The following is a 17956-nucleotide window of genomic DNA, read 5'->3' as shown; positions in this document are numbered from 1 at the left end:
AAAAAATCATTATTTGATAAGAAATATTGTGTCTTTCACATCTAAATATAGGATAGAGGATTCCCACTTAACTTTTATATATAAACTAAATGCATATTCTTATCTTATTAGATACTGTATTTATACTCGAATTGTTTGTATTCACGAGATGTTTTTTAAGTAGAGTGTTAGACATGATATTTACCACAAAATATGGGACCAATTTGTAATTTGGACAAAACACTTCGACAGAAATGAGAAACACGTTGCACCATATGCAAGCAATCCAAGTCGAATAAAAGAAACCTTAACAAAAAGCAAGTGTAACAGCCATTAACGACCTTGCAATCAGCTAAAAGAGAGAGGAAAAAGAATCAAACCTGGTAAAACCCCAATTACTCATTCTACATTTACAGTGTTAATTACACCTTACAGTATCTCAACAAGAAGGTCATGGGTTGCTCCTCTTCTCTTCCAGGCAAATCCCTAAATTTTTTCTTTGTGGGTCTTTCAATTCTATTGAAAGCCATAAGTTCCAACTCTTGGGTTATGATTTTATTTTGGTATTATTGTAAATTAAGTGGATCAAAATGCAATTTTGATGTTTGATAGCTTTGATTTGGTTAATTTATTGAGTTGGAAGGGAATTTGGGAGATTAGTGTGTGATCGGGGAAATGGGTTTTTGGTAAATAGGGTTTGAGAAAGTTTTTTGTTGATAAAATAGTTTAGTATACTGGCCTTTTTGAGGATTTTTGCTAAATTTTCTGTAAAGGTAGAAATTTTGGTCTTCTAGTTTCGGTGGCTGTTTATTCTGGGTTTTGGTTGTTAAGCAAGTATTTGATATATTGATTTTATTTGATAATTGTGGCTAATTTTGGGTGTTTCTGTTGGGGAAAATGTATGTAGATAGAAGTACTGGGAGGTTGGGCGGACTTAACAATTCAGAGAGTGGTGGAGTGGTAGATGCCAAAAACCTACGTGTGAAGGTAAATTTATGGGCTTCAGATTTTAGACTGGTTGTTGTTTTTATTTTTTCTGTGTGCGATTTGGTTGGACAGTCTTAAGATGCATGCGGGTAAGGTAGCAAGTATTGAAGTGGGATTAGGCTAGCAGCTGATACCATTTGAATTTTTCATAATTTTTTGGGGGGCTGACTTGATCAGGATTGCTCTAATTCCAAGCCGTTTGAGGCTTTTGGCAGCTGTTGATGAAAATGTGCATCGGCATCTTCTTTTTCAGACCGCGGCATTGTGTTTGAAGCTGTGACTAGTGGACTTTTGATCCAAATAGGAAAGATGGTTGCTATTTTATCATGTTGTCCGTTCTTTTCTTTATTTTGGTTGGGCTTGGGGGAGTTAATGGTGGTGCTTATGACCACTCTGTTTTTATCTTTTGTTGTGGTGCAGTGCTATGTGCTCTGTTTGAAATCTTGAATTAAGTTTTTACTTTTGGGAAAAAAATTGTTCTTAGCCTTCATGTATACAATCTCGAACATTTCTCAGGTTGTTTCTGTGAATCATTCTGCTAACTTCTGTAGTCATATATTGACTAACTTTGTTACAGTTAGCTGATGATATAATATACTGCAGTTTGCTCTAAATTTAAGTCTCTCTAGGTTTGCACAGAATCTGATTCAGAAAGATGGTTTAAAAGGTCAAATCATATGTCTGCATGTCATGCATGGTGCAACTATACGTTTTATATGTAACTTTGGACCATCAAAATACTCATGATTGAATATACATTGTAGGAGGAGCATTTTAACCATCTCTTGATTTTAATGTGTCTATGAAAAATCAAATACAAAGTACTTGTGTTTTCAAGAACAATGATAAAGCATATCACACTTTTCAAAGTGAATACAGCTGACTTTTCATTCCAATGCTGTGAACAGTTGGTTTTGTTAGGGGATTCTGGTGTTGGTAAAAGCTGTATTGTTCTTCGTTTTGTTCGTGGTCAGTTTGATCCAACATCCAAGGTAAGGAATCCATCATTCTTTGCCATTCATTATTTGAGCCTCTCCGCCTCTTCCTCCTCCCTCCCTCTCTCTCACATGCACACACACATACATAGACATAGGCTCTAGAAGGCTAGAACTACTCTTTGAAAAATTTATTTAGATTTGTTGGTTTTAATTTCCAGGTAACTATTGGAGCTTCTTTTTTGTCACAAACGATAGCATTACAAGATTCTACAACAGTTAAGTTTGAGATATGGGATACTGCAGGACAGGAAAGGTATTATTGGGCCAAGTGTTTATTCTGTTCATCACCCGCACACGTGTGCACAGATAGAAGCAAACAAGTCCACTTTTGAAATTCTTTGGAAAAGTTTGTCTTCTAATATTTTTTTTCTCCTGGATGACCCTCCTCTTCACCGTTTCCTTCATGAATACCAAAGCTCTGGTTGATTTTTGTTTCTTGCTCAGGTATGCTGCACTGGCACCACTATATTACAGGGGTGCTGCAGTTGCAGTTATTGTTTATGATATAACAAGCCCAGAGACGTTCCACAAAGCACAATATTGGGTGAAGGTAGTCTGCTTGGATCCCGATTTCATCCCCTCTCTCTCCCTCTCTCTCGCACACATCCCGATTTCATCCTCTTTCTCTTCCTCTCTCTCGCACACATGCTGACACATCTATGTGGGTGATGAATTTGGCTTATTTAATTTAAACTATTGCTATATTGCTTTCAAACACCATATATATATATATATATATATATATATATATATATATATCTAAAAAAAAAATCTGTATGCAAAATAAGTTTTCCCATTCTGAGATGTGAGCCTAACATAAATTGAAACAATTATTCAACGGCATGAATTCAGAATACAGAACAAAATTTCCTTAAAACATAAACCAGAGGCCACCAAAATATGTTAGATGATTAGGAGTGTTTTAATATCTTTGTCGTTACAACACAAGTTGTTTTTACTGTTCATTTAGCATTTTGAACGCTATTATGTTTACCTTTAGCATTTGCTTAGTGATATATCCTCTTCTTCATGTGAAAGTTTGTTTTTGTGGCTTATAACCTATTGGGTAACAGGAGCTACAAAAACATGGTAGCCCTGATATAGTCATGGCTTTAGTTGGTAACAAGGCTGATCTTCAAGAGAAGCGAGAAGTACCTACTCAAGTAAGTCATTTATTGTGATTCTATCTTTCTTAAGTGCTGAATATATTTTAAGACATTTATTTATTGTGATTAGATCATTCATTTTTTTTAACACATTTTTTATGTTTATATATGAAAGGATGGCATTGACTATGCGGAGAAGAATGGGATGTTCTTTATGGAGACATCTGCAAAAACTGCAGATAATATAAACCAACTGTTTGAGGTACTTTTAATCATAGTTATCATCCGGGGGTTGACCTGGCTAAGAAGTCGGGTCCTCAAGGAAAGATTAAAAAACAATATTTAAAGTTGTAATATTTCATATGCAAAATGTAAGAAATAATTCATATAAATATATGTTATATATGTTATAAATAATGAAATTTAAAAGAATATTTCAAAAGGTTTTATATCCTATATTAAAAAAAATACTATGTTAGTATGTTATTCTTTTAAGTTAAAATATTTAAACTAATTTTTTTTCTTTCATATTGAAAAAACATAACTTTTTCCATGTGAATATAGAGTATATATATTAAAAGACTGCAAATCTCACATTGAAAAAATAAACATTCTTCTAGTATTTATATAGTGAATTTTGAAAAGGGTTAATAACCAACTAAAAAATATAAAAAAAAAGGTCTCTAGCTAGGAGAAAAAATATATTTGAAAAAAAAAACTGGGTTTCGCCGGGTTTTTGCTTATCCCGGTCTTTTACCTTGCTTGGACTAATCTAGCCACTTGTTCCAGGTCGACTCTATGAGCCAGCCCGGATTTAATAACTATCCTTTCAACACTAACGGCATGTTTTATTTCTGTAGCATGATACTACTAGAAAAATCATTACTTTATGCATCGCATGTGACTGGTCAATTATAATTAAAAGTTCCACTTTTATAATCTGACAACCTCATCAATTTTCAGGAAATTGCTAAGAGACTTCCACGACCTTCCTCAACTTGATTGCAGAACCTTGAAACTGAATGAACTAGATTGCCTCTGTTGTTACAAGAAAACCACTTGCCTGTATCAAGTCTCTGTATATTTTTACATTTGCTATATTCTGTGATTTGAGTGTCAATTCAGTTGAAAACTTATGCTCCCATTTATTACCATGAATAACACATACAGCGTGTTGACTTACAGCCCACAAGTTTATGTCCATGTGAAAGGACTGCATAACAATGTGATTTAAGCACACCATCCCGTGGATGCTCTGCTTCTGGGAATGGGAATCTGGTTTTTGTTACGCATTCTAGAAATTCATTTCCTAACTGACGGTGTGTGGCTTAGTAGATGTAAATCTTTTGGGGTGGGAAATGAGTCCCACTTCAAACTGAGGGAATGGAACAAGTAACACTGAAGAAGCTATTTACCCCCTCCAGTTATCTTCTTCAGACTTTAGCATGGTATTTGACGAGATAAAGGTGTGGGAGATCATTTTTTTTTCTCCTTTTTAATCACACGTGTAAGATAGGTTATTGCTGAATGCATTGCAAGGAATACTGAAGTTAAACTAATCTGATCTTTGGGCTAAGATAATGGTATAGGTCTTATGAAATAATTGAAGCTATCAAAGATTTAGAAGGCCAGCCGAGGAGTTACCCCTGTTGAAAGGTTAAACCAATGGTAGTTTTTTGCTTTCGTCTATACAATTTAACGGTCTTTGTAGTTTTAAGAACACTGCTCATTGGAGGCCGTACGGACATGGCAACAGCTGAATCTGTTGACCTGTATGTCTGCCTGAATCTCCACACAAGCTCAGATAATGTCAGAGCCCTCATCATGTTCTGTTTGCCACACCACTAGGTTGTGAAAGCTTACCTGTTGTCATTTTCTTGCTGCCCCTTGAGCAACTTGTCGAAAACCCTTTTCTTTTAGTATCTGCGGGTCCTTTTAGCCGCGGCAACTAGTTTTTCATGTCTTAGAACTGGCCGTGACCCGTTACACCATCTCTTGAATCGATCTTCTTGGAACTAGCTAGGATTGGAGTTGTGGAGCACATAATAGGAAGTTTCTCTTTCAAGTTAATGAAACCACAAACAGAAAATAAAGTTTGTTCCGGGACCTAAATTGTTGGCGAAACCTGACATTAAACTACAGTTTCTTAATCCCTACAATACCCTTATGTTTCCTTGATAAAGCACAATCTGAAGAGGTATACGGGTACAATGGGAGACTTGAAGACTGATTATCGGATGACACTGTTCAAGCTAAGGCAAAGACAGTACCAAAAGAACATGACTTTTGAAGAACATGTTGGAGATTGTGAGAGTGCAATGAAACTTTTACGGATCAGTGGAAACCGAAACGTAGACAATGGTTTGGGCACGCACGTTCGATGGTATTTCTCTTAGATGCGCCTGCTAGGTCCATTGTAGAAGAGTTCTAAAGTGGTTTTGGATAGTGATGCATGATAATTATCAAACACACAAAGCTCCCCTATACATCGATGTCAGGGACAGGGACCATATGACTGTTTCAGTCAGTCATCATCCTGTCTTCCGTGTTCAATCCATCAAGTGCATGAAAAAAAAAAAACAAAAAACTCAATGGGCAAGTGATTTTTAAGATCTACCAAAGGCATGTGCAAAAATTAATTTCCTTTAATTTTTCTTCTTTTTATATATATAAAAAAAGTCTTTGTCCCACAAAGGCAAACGCATCTCTCACTGGGTACACCTACACGTAGAGTCTAACCATAGCATTGGTGTTTTGATGGCTAATTTGACATGTACAATAAACAATAAAAGTGCATCTAAATTAGTTCATACTTGGTATTTCTAATCAAGTTTTATTGATTTGACTAGTGTAATGGGATTCTCGAAATTAACTAGATGGTTGCGGGAGTTTGACTTTGCTTTGTTCTTGGATCAAAGAGAAAATCGAAGACATTATTACTCTGCAACTGACAAACGAAAACTAGATCCGTTTCACCTAGTCTTCTCTCGTCACATCACATTTAAAATCCTTCTGCTTTGCACATTTTCACTTCCTTGATCCATGCCATTCTATTCTTCAATGGCAATCAATCTTTTCCGTGCTGAATCGTTTAATCAGATAAAGATTAGGCTCTGCAGCAACCTCACTTTCTCACATAGTCACACAATTCAAGATTGTATATGATCATGTGGGCTCTAGTTCGCAAACTAATCACACCTTGATTGATGCAAAACCATATAATAATACTGAGTGATTCAAGTATTTAATGACACTAAAAGTTTTGTTATTCAGAACTGATTGTAGAATATACTGAACATTAAAACATACACACAAGGGCCTTTACTCGTCTATACTGCTATCCCAAAACAGGGCTCTTATTTATGATAATATTGCACATGGCATCCTAAGCTTGATCCAATTAAAGCACCATATAGCAGTATAGTATTAGTAGGGCATACCAGTACAGGGCATGGTGCCTCGTCTCCCATTTAAGTTATAGGAGCACCTGTCAGAAGCAGAAAGAGGGGAGTTGCATGATTAACATGTCTGGGCAATGTTTGGAGCTCATGAAAGGACTAACCAACCTCCCAGGCGACAAACCCACCTGAAGCTTAGAGATAAAATGGGGTCCATTTTTGGAAATAGATTTTGATTTTAGAAAACAGTTTGGACTTGTTGCTTTGATGGTAGGGTTCCTCTCATTTAAGTCTTGATAGAACCTCAATCTTGTCAAAACCCAATCTTCTGACTGTAGGAGGTGTGGTGGCCATCAACTTTTTAATTAGGACAAATTATGCTCTGAGAATCTCGAGTTAGACTCATAATGACATTGACTGACAAGTTTTGGGTGATACAGGAAGAGATATCCCAAGACGTATAGCTACAGCATGTTAGATAATTTTATGAAATATAGCATTTTAATTTTACAAAGCTTGCCCCTTCATTTGTGTGGTCTGCCTCATTTCATCTAGCTCTCTCTCTCTCTCTCTCTCTCACCAAGTTGTTCTTTGAATATCTAATTTAGAAGAAAAGGGATTGTCCTGTTTCAAATTTGAATTGCAATGATGTGTGTGAATAGGGCATAATCCATGGTAGGTATATATATAGATGCACTGAAATTAAATTAAGATGCAAAAAATCATTTCATCATCAAAACAAAACAAAACAAAATAAAAGACAGAAATCATCAATTCAACGAATAAATTGAAGTCTGTTTTGCATTGAATTTGCTTTTACTCTTCAAATTATTTTTTTAGAAAAAAAATTAAATTAATATATTTTAAAAAATACTTTTTTGAAAACTTTATTATTATGGTGTTGATATTAAAAATAAATAAAAAAATTATTTTAATATATTCTTAATTAAAAAATACCTTTAAAAAACATCATCTACAACATCACGATGACACACGTAATTAGACCTCGTGACTCACACACAGGAAGTAGAGCTCCCATCGAACACAAAAACATCCTCCGTTGTGTTCCTTCGATATTTCTACGTACACACAAAATCTGTTTTGCTTTTGAACAGATTAGAATTTTCTGTCCAAAGTTCGCGGTTCCTTTCAAGTTCTTAGAAACAAAAGTATATCTAGATCATGACATCCTTGAATTGGCATCTGTTTTGATTTTTGAATTCCCATTTAACCTAACTTCTGTGGGGCAGACTTCTCGGGACATGTCTTTGAGGAACACACGACTGAGCTACGATAATGGTGGGAAACCCTATCTTATCCTGTGTAAGGGTAGATACCCATCATGTCTGGAGGCAAATCCATAACATCTTTCATGTATGTTGACCATTTATTACTTCTCGCAGCTGATGCTCAAGAGAATTTGGTGGACCCCTTCCCAATCCTGTTAAGCAACCTAATAATACTCGGACTTGAACTTGGAACAAGCGACAATTTCTTCCAGCAATCTTGTTACTGTTCCATCTAAAATTATGATGAATGGTATATATAATTGGGTGCCAGCTGTGTGCGTGTGGAAATGGTGCATTAAATGGGAATATGAAATCACTTTCTTTGGAAGAAATACGTTCCAGGACGTGGGAAACAAGGAAGGAAGGGAAGAAAGAATTTCAGCAACATGCAAAATACAATTTTTTTATTTTTAAATATATTAAAATAATATTTTTTTTATTTTTTAAAAATTATTTTTGATATAAACACATTAAAATAATCTGAAAATATAAAAAAATATTAACTTTTAAAGCCAATAAAAAATAAAATAAAATAATTTTTTTAAAAAAACAATTCTGAAATATAATGTAAAACGCTATCAATTTGTAACCAAGGTAAATCGATAAGAGTATCCTTGAGCTTTAAGATCGTTCAATACAATCTTTATGTCTCCGCATACTCTCTTGTAACAGATCCTTTGTGTATTTTATAATGAAAATTGGATGAAAATATAAAAATAAATTTAATCTTGAAATAAAATTGATATTAAAATTAACAAAAGAATAAAAAAATAAGAAAAACTTGAAAACAAAAGAGAGAAGCTCGTTAAATTTAAACAAATTTGAAAAACTAGTCTATTTAGTTGCAATAATGGGTTATAGTGCCTGTTTGAAAGAGTGATTGAAATTTTTGTTAAAAGTAATTTTTATTTAGAAATATATTAAAATAATATAAATTTTTAATTTTTTTAATTTTATTTTTAACATTAGCATGCCAAGACTATTAAAAAACAAAAAATAATTTGAAGCTAAAAAAATAAATAAAAAACTTCAAAAATAAGGTTGGACCGCAATGCCAAACACCACCCTTGTCTATTTCTACATAAATGATGATACATAATTCTATATAAATGCAGTTTTTCAAGTTATTTATTTATTTATTTCCAATGCTTTTCAGTTATTTATTTATTTTTTATATTTAATATTCTCTAGGGTTTTTGAATTTTTTTTCTAGATTTTCACAGATATTGTTTTCTCTTGAATTTTGAGGGTATTTTCATCTTAAAATTGTGATAAAATATATGTATTCTTTCAAAATTGTTTGTATTTCCAAGGCCAGTTATACAATACAAAATTTACAAAAGTATATATCTTAGTTCTTTGTTCTATTCAATATAAACACTACTAGAAAATTAGTAAATAGAAATGGAAACACCAGCAAAATATTTTTGTCGGTAAATTACCAAGAATTTTTTTGATCGAATATGCCCTCGCAGTATCCAACGGTAAACACCGATTTAAATATTCTCTCGGTCTATATCGAGAGAATTACAATGGAAAAAAAGAATAAAAAACCTAAAAAATACGATGACGTGTCATTTTTATAGATAGAATTACTGACATATTTAAATTTATCGATTAAATTCGTTGGTAAATCTATCTGCAATATTTAATTTATAACATAACAAGCTCCCCCTCCCTCACCTATTTCTTTTTTTTTATATGCAACAAACAACACAACACCCTATAGTTTTATTACAAATCAACCTTCCAACAAATCCAGTTTTTCCAACACTTAGTTTGTCAGCATCCACGTTGTGATTCAAATCTTATTGAGGATTCTCTGCTTCAAGTAAGCAAACCTATTTATTTTTTATTTGAACACAAATTTAAAATTTTAATTTTTATTGTATATTTTTGTTGTATATGTATTTTACTTGTTATATAAGTTTTTCCCATATAAATTTGTTATATGAATCATGAATGTATGATTTGTATATGTTAGGGTTTGTTTGAAATTTTTAAAATTGTATTTGTTTGTAAATTGATGAAATTTAATTTGAATTTGTAATTTGGATGTTTTGTGATGAAATAAATAATGATTTATTTAACTGGTTCGTTTTATATCTTGTCAATTTTACTGTTGAATTAAATTTTTTGGTGGATGTATAAAAAATTAAATTTATATAGATAATTCATAATGAATTGGTTGTACTATTAAAATAATTTGAATAAGTTTGAGTTGGTTTATACACGGAGAATCATATGTTCCTTACGAGACTATGGTAGAAAGGATGGTTAGGTCAACTTGTAGTTATAACAACGTGCATGAAGTTGTAGATGACAATAATGATCCTTATAGAAATATGGTTATGGATGCAATGAGAATGAATCAAGGCTATGTCGATCAATGTCCAATAGTAGATGAAGAACCTAATATAGATGCAATCGAGTCTTTTTTTATCTTTTGAAAGACTCCAACGAACCATTTATAAGATAAGTACACAAATCATAGTAAATTATCGGTCGTAACACTGGTGTTCACTATCAAATTAGATCATGGGTTGAGTGAGGCTGGTTAGAACATAATTGTTGAACGAGAAAAAAACATTTTACTTGAAAGGAATAGACTGAAAAAGAACTTTTATGCTGTTAAATACATGATAAAAACCCTCGATCTAGGACACCAAAAAATTAACATGTGTCCAAACTCCTGCATGTTGACTATCTTGAAAATACAGAATTAACCGAGTGCAGAACATATAGGTATGCTTGTTATAAACCCAGATCTGGTTGGGGAAGGACTATTGTTGCACATATAAAACTTGGATACTTCTTAACCAAACATAGATTGATTGTTTTTGAACTCATATATTAATTGTTATAAATAAAAACCCGCCTCCTTCTCCTCTTCCAACGCCTCTATTATTTATTAATTGTACTTGAACTTAAAAATGTTTAATTTTGTAGTAAATATTTGATTTTTATATTATTTTAATTTTTTTATTTAATTAACATATTTTTTATTTTTATTACTGATGAGGTTAACGATAGACAAAGTCCGTTGATTTTGTGACATGTCTTTTCAGTTAGTAAATTTATCTATAAAATTACTACTATAGACTTACCAGCAAACCACAAATAACTAACGAGATTTTTTCCTACCGATGATTTCAGTAACCTGTTAATAAAATTCATGTGGACAAATATAAATATTGACAGAAAATTTGATCTGTAAATTCAAAATTCTGATAGTGAGATTGAATAAACACCAAGCTGGCAAATACAATCAAAGTGAAGTGACATGATTGATAAAAATTCTCTCACTTCTCAAATTATTAGAGGCTCGACTATGCTTCATTTTATATATGTGGAAAGCGATTATACTCTGGTGTATGAAAGTTTAAAATAACTGTGATAAAGAATGATAGACGTACATGTTCTAGCAGAAGAACAGTACGCAGAGCTTTGAGAAGTTTTAAATTTAAGCCTTTTTTTTTAATAGAAGAAACATCATTTGCCTCCCTAAGAATTGCTCATCAAGCCATCATCCCCACGACCAACACTAGCATAATCTAGTTTACTCTCGATGATCCTAATATTCTTTCATGTTAATTTCCCATCTAATTTCTAAGAACTTCATTATTTCTGTCGACTGTTAACTTGGAAAAGACTGATCAAAATGAGAAATCAGAAGGTGTTTCTTCTCCATTAACAGCTGTTAACTTGGAAAAGACTGATCAAAATGAGAAATCAGAAGGTGTTTCTTCTCCCTTAACAGGAGTCACTGATTGAACTTATTATGTCTCATGATGCAGCCTAAGCAGAAAAGATTCAAATCTCCCACGAGAACTTCACGTGTACAAGCAGGTTCGGAAGGCTTATAAGCCACAATCTGCTGGTCCCATTTTCAGAAAGACACCATTTGAAGTGATTGCAATGAGGATTTGTCATACTTCAGATTTCGGGTATCCAAGTTTCTGACTAGATTCAATAATGTATCCAGCCACGTGGGTAGTCGGTGGATGTTATTAACCAGCGTAATCATAGATTACTCTCAAGTCCCCTTCAGTTAATTAATTAATTAATTCCATGTCCCCTCCAAATTGTCTCATCAAGAAAATAAAATACCATAAAAAGCTATTGCACATATTTTGGATATAATAATATTACATGCTAATTTCAAATATATTTAATTCAAAACCTTTTATTACAACTTACTTATATATAAGTGATAATGCTGATCCAGATTCGTCATGTGGTTGTCTTCTTAAAAAGTATTGTTTTGTGTTAAAGTTCATAACCTTTAGCGCGTTTAATTTGCTCTAAAAATCATTTTTTTAATAAATAGGTAGTACCTAAAGTTTATAAGCTTTACAGGTTTTTTTTTTTTTAGATTAATGGAAGTATTCGGGCTAATTTACACGCACCTCGACTAATCCTACAGACCCTGAAGTTAATAACCATATAAGTCTTTAGTGGCCATCATATAAGCAATTATAGGGCTCTAAGATCACAGAAAGAGCAAATTTTTTAATTTCAAACTCTTATCATTAGATCATCACCTAGACAGATCAGTTTCTTATTTCTTAGCTGATGTAGTCGAAGAGCTTGAAAGCTAATAGCACATATCTCTTATTTTCACAAACAGCGTTAATCATGACACTGATCGAACTCCAGCATATGACTAACTCTTCAAGAAATACTATTTCATGTTCAGGTTTATAGCTTTGCGGTGGGGTTTTGTCCTGGAAAGATGAGCGTCTTCTTGTAAGTTGTTTAAACCCTCGTTCCCATTAATCCATATATAATATTGGGATCATTAATAAGGAATGAAAAATAGAAATAATTCTGATTTTCTGGATTTGGGAGCACAAATTCATTTGGAAATTAGATGGTACCTACGCTGTACGTAGACCTAAAGGCATTAATTTCTCAAGCATATATATATATATAGACACGCAAACGCTTATTTGCCAAGGCAAGCAAAATCCCAGCATACTAAACGGCCGAGAACAGTAATGTCAAATAGACCTTCAAAAATCCAGATTAAGCAATACAATGAGCTGCGACGAGGGACGTGTGTTGAGCGCGCGCAAAGGAAGAAGAACCTCGCTCACTAAATTAATGTAAGGAGAGATTAAAAGCTGACTGTAGGGTATGAATTTGGTGTTTTTGATTAGACCAAGTGCTGATAATTTTCAAGGCGTCAAAACCTTTATGAATTAAGTTCGGTATAACTGGGTCCATGGTGCTGATATTTTGTGTAATAGACAAAAACAATATGCAAATCCTTGCGTAATCTCACTTCTTATAATGTCCAGCCAGTCGTAACAAAAATCAAGGAACAGGAAACTCTGGCCACAACTTTCTTAATTCTATGGTCTAATGACCACATACGGAAGCTTACGAATTGACGGAGCAATCAAACAATCCTGTGTACTTAGATAGGAATCCTCGATCCTGGCATGTCATATCACCGAGCAAATGGGATTTTTCTGGCGTCACGAATTCTTCAGAATTCCCGAATTAGGTTTCCTTACCTGCCTCGAGTTTTACACCATTTTGATTTATTTTTTTCTTACAATCCTATTCATTTCATTTTTATAAAAAAAATACCACAATCAGAAAAGAAAAAAAAACGAATATTACACACCCACGCACCAAAATAAAGGATTCTACTCAAGTATCTTTGATATTTGATGCGACATCTCGTCCAGATATATCTCTCTCACTGCACGTGTGAAGCATTGAATCGGGTCCCACATTCACGGAATTTCCTGTCATTTCCTTTTAGGTGTTGCTTCGAGACTATACTCTATATATCGTTATTATAGTGCTCACCGAAAGGATTAGACGTGAGGTGGCAGCACAGTGTGCAGGCACCCAATGAATATGAAAGCAGAAAAAAATAGAGCAATAATTCCCACTTTTTTCTTCTTTTTTTTTGCTTTTCTGTCAAATATTTGCTCACTCATACGTTAAAATCAATCATTCATATAACCCAAAAAGAAAGAAGAAAGGGTGAAAAAATGTTGACTGTATGCTGTCAGTTCCATCGATGTCGAGAATTCTTTTGGTGGAAGTTTGAAGCTCGATACTTCGAAGATACTGCGAAACAAATCTGCATGGATAGGTGCTAAATTGCATATTTTTAAACTACAAGTATTTGATTGAGCTTTTTCTGCAAAAGTTTCCACCTCTAAGCATTAGTGTTTTATAGTCAATTAACCAATCCGTCACTGAAAAAAAAAAATTGGTGGAACAGAGCAGAAATTAGATAAAAAATAATTATTTAGGCAAATTTGGTGGAGCCCAGTTTAGAAAATGCGAAAGGTGACAAGAGAGAGGGTCACACGAGGGGAAAAGGGGGGGTTTTGAAGTTACCACCTGCGTTGCCGTTGCCTTTATTTATTATGTGTTTACTAATTTAACATATAATATTTTTTATATATTTTTTTAATATTAATACATTAAAATTATCTAAAAAAACATAAATTAGATACATTTGAGACAAAAAAATTCAAAAAAATCTAGTAGTACAAAAACAAGAATTTTGTCCTAAATCAATTTTTTTATGTCAAAACAAATTAATTTAAATTTTTAATTAAATAACATGCAGGATTCATCTAGACCCTCAAATTAAATCTTGTAACTATATTTGAACTAGCCCGTCCCTCCCTCTTTCCATTACCGGTAGAAACCATGGAATCTTGTTTCCAAAATTTCATTTGTCGCCTTCGAATTTGAGGAGTCAGCACAATTATAGAAAACGACGACGAGTAGCAGCTAGTTTGGTTACCAGCATGTATAAGAATCTAAGATTCGTTGCTGACATGATAGCGGGTATCTTGTTATCATATTTACAAAACGCACCGCATCACCATGATGTACAATCTTGATGATTAGTACACGTCGCAGATCAAACTCATTTCAAATTATAAATCATGTTCTTTGACAAAATGATAAACCAAACGAGAAGGAAAAACAAAATTCACTGTTTTTCCTAGTGAAATTGAAAATCTACTCACTTCTCATTGCAACACGTCAGATCAGGGTACACGGGAGAACCTGTAACCAACCATATCCTATCTTTAACAGAGATCGAATTAATTAGCACACCTAACTAAGTGTGTTATTTACTAAATATCCAATGATTATCAGAAATAAGACGAATTAATTAAGATTAAAAAATAAAAACTTGTTTAGGCTTCTTACAAATCAATCTCTGTACATTGATTAGCACGTGTGCATTGGATAAGATCGAAGACAGATTAAAAAAAGAAAAATTCACCGCGAAGAACTTGAGAGAAGCAAGTGACTAGACAGAATTATTAGATAATTATTAAAATTAATACAGAGATCTAAACAAGATGAATTAAGCACTGTAAAATATGAACTCTCTTTCCAACATGAACATGATACAAGATACAACTCCTTTCACCGAAAAAACAAAAGCTGCGCGCTATCTTCTCTTGTAAAAAAGAAGAAAATAGAATCCCGAAACTTCCCCTTGTGTATACTGACATATATATAGCATGTAATACACTACATAACGTCCTTCAAATATATGTTTTATGAACAAAAATTATTAGGATCACTAACTCCTAATTTACACTAATTAAGGTTCACCATAATCATGCCAGCAAACTAACATGGTTACACATCGCCGGAGAATGTAGAACCTTGCCCTTTGCTCCTTTACTAGGCTACTGCATCTCCGGCCAAAAGATCTGCAAGGGTCACGAACATGCTTGCTGCAGAAACCTGTGTTCTCTTGCTGCTTCATGATCTTTAATTTTCCTGCGAGCTGGCAATATTGAGCTTCTTGTTCTTAGTGGTGATTACGGTGCTTGAAAGATTATTTTGATACTTGGTGGAAAAAGAAGTACAATTCTGAGAGATAAAGGGTGGGAGACCGAGTAAAGCAGAGTTTGTTGTGATTAATTTGCTGGTAGAGAATGAAGGGGGTTTAGCCTTTATATAAGTTTGATTTTGATCAAGGGATTTGTATAATAATTGAATGCATTACCAAATTTAAAAGACGGTGCTACCCATTTTAAATCATAATCTTGGTATTGCATGATTCAAGGGGCACATGGTAATTTCAGTGTTCATGATGGCCTGGCATCGACCCAACTAGGGTCAATTTTTGGGTTTTTTTTAAGTTGTACTATTTAGTATTATTTTATTGTAAGTACTGACACACTTAGGGGTGTTAAACAGTACGGTAATGATCAAAGTATTTTTTATTTAAAAATATGTTAAAGTAATATTTTTTTTATTTTTTAAAAAATATTTTTGATATTTATACATCAAAATAATCTGAAAACATAAAAAATTAATTTTAAACAAAAAAATAAATTTTTAAAAAATATGATTTCAATTGCGTTCCAAACATTACTTTATGAACTATTTAGCTTTGGGTTTTGAATGTAGTTGGTTAAAAATTTATTTTTTTATGTTTTTAAATTATTTTAATGTGTTAATATCAAAAATAAATTTTAAAAATATTATTTAATATATTTTTAAATAAACTTTTTTTAAAAAATTCTAATATCCCGTACAAAAAAAAAAAATAACGTGGTTAGAATTAAAAACGAAATTATTGGTGGCTATTATGTCTGTTTTTCTTCCCAATAATTAAAGGATGATTTTTAAGATTTTGATAAGTTTTTTTTTAATCTGGTCATTGGCCAATGATTTTATCTAATTAAAAAAAAATGTACACAATATATTAATAGCAGAGAAGGGTTGGTGGAAAAGGACTTAAGCAAAAGCTACAGTACTAACAAATTTGACATTAATATTATGATTTTATGCTCACATGTTCCCAAAATGTGTTTTGACCAACAAACACCAACCTTAAACTTGTTCTAATAGTAAATCCATGATTATTCTAGAAGGGCAGAACTGAAATAATTCGTGTTTTTTAATTTTTTTTGGTTAAAGGGACCATTGTGCTAACCCATTTTTTTAAATCCTAGTTGGAGGGTTATTTTACAAGAAAAGTCTCGCCTCTTGATTTGTTTAATGAGTGTGTAATTAACAAATAGATTGCATGGTAGCAGGATCTTTCGACATCCTAGCAGATACTGACGAAAGTCATTTGATGGCCCAAAATTGAAAAACAAAGGCATAGGCTTATTTTGGGAGCCCAATTGTGATCCAGGCTTCTTTCTGTCACTAAATTCACAGCCCAATTGAGGGCATAATCTTTTGTTTCAATGTTTTAGAAACAAGCAAGTAAAGCACTCGCCCCTGACATGGATGGGAACGGCCTTCCGGCTTACCTGCAACAACACACTCGGTTGAGGCTGCCACCGTTTTGGTGGTTCTTCAAACCCTATTTTTTATACTCCTCCCATTGAAAAAACAAGGATACAGAGAAGTGGATTGAAGCATATGCGCTATCAAAGCTTGTGTCCTAATTCAAGCATGATGAAAATAATAATGTGGAACGAGAATGGACTTTTCGATCATGCATGCATAGGAGAAACATATATAATTGAATATATTGATTTCATGTTCATCCATGGCATGGTAGACTTCTATACATCACACCATTCCTTCCCTCCCTCGTCCTTACAATCTTATACATGCAATTACACTGATCATTACATTACTCAATTCATTTTTTTCATGGTGCATCAACATGTTTGCTTGGAGTACATATTGTTGACCCAAGAGTATGATAATTTATATATCGGCTAGGGGCAGAAGTAGGGTGGAATCCTTTTGGCAAGCAATTCTCCACTTCTTTACCATGGAACTCTTGCTGCCCATGATTAGTTTTCGGCTTCAATGTCTCGTAACGCGAAGATTTAGATTCCAATGGCCGCGTCGCCACCGCAACTCTAGCCATGGAAGTTGTACCAATCAGCATTGGTGGTGGAGACAGGAGGAGGATAAGATAGAAGAAAGCCATGGAGAAAAGAGTAGGGCTAGACATTTTGGACTCTGTTGTTTAGAGTCGAGGGAGAGTGAGGGGCTTATAAAGGGTTTCTTTGCAAGGCTGAAGAGGAACGGTGAGGATGCTTTATATAAGATAGCTCGTGAAGATATAGATGACCAGCTCAAAGCTAGCCAGCTAAGCAAATATCGGTGTAGAAGCACTTTTTGACCGTGCAAGGGAGGATGTCCGTGCTCTTCATTACTCTATCTTCCTAGTTCCTTTTGTCTAAGTCAAATTCTTTTGCATTTCTACGCGTCACATTAAT

The 17956-nt window shown here is 33.5% G+C and overlaps 1 protein-coding gene and 1 non-coding gene across 2 annotated transcripts; both read left to right on the top strand.

Annotated features, from left to right (window-relative positions):
- Nucleotides 1-257: 257 nt before the first annotated feature.
- Nucleotides 258-4254, top strand: LOC133704574 (ras-related protein RABF1-like). Its single transcript, XM_062129446.1, has 8 exons — nucleotides 258-457; nucleotides 887-966; nucleotides 1875-1958; nucleotides 2123-2217; nucleotides 2409-2514; nucleotides 3038-3127; nucleotides 3246-3332; nucleotides 4034-4254. Exons 1-8 carry the CDS (start codon nucleotides 433-435, stop codon nucleotides 4070-4072), a joined length of 606 nt encoding a protein of 201 aa, XP_061985430.1. The 5' UTR covers nucleotides 258-432; the 3' UTR covers nucleotides 4073-4254.
- A 12709-nt stretch (nucleotides 4255-16963) lies between these two features.
- Nucleotides 16964-17092, top strand: LOC133706105 (U6atac minor spliceosomal RNA). The gene has a single exon (XR_009844449.1). It is a non-coding gene; the product is annotated as a U6atac minor spliceosomal RNA (small nuclear RNA).
- Nucleotides 17093-17956: the final 864 nt, after the last annotated feature.

Source organism: Populus nigra, chromosome 10 (genome assembly GCF_951802175.1).
Source record: "Populus nigra chromosome 10, ddPopNigr1.1, whole genome shotgun sequence".
Classification (NCBI taxonomy): Eukaryota; Viridiplantae; Streptophyta; class Magnoliopsida; order Malpighiales; family Salicaceae; genus Populus; species Populus nigra.
This window is presented reverse-complemented; position numbering and strand designations above follow the sequence as displayed.

Excerpts from the sequence above, each read along its gene's own strand:
- LOC133704574 (XM_062129446.1), top strand. The coding sequence starts at position 433 with ATGGGTTGCTCCTCTTCTCTTCCAG. Across the intron at positions 967-1,874 it reads CCAAAAACCTACGTGTGAAG|TTGGTTTTGTTAGGGGATTC; the intron begins GTAAATTTATGG and ends TGCTGTGAACAG. Across the intron at positions 2,218-2,408 it reads GATACTGCAGGACAGGAAAG|GTATGCTGCACTGGCACCAC; the intron begins GTATTATTGGGC and ends TTTCTTGCTCAG.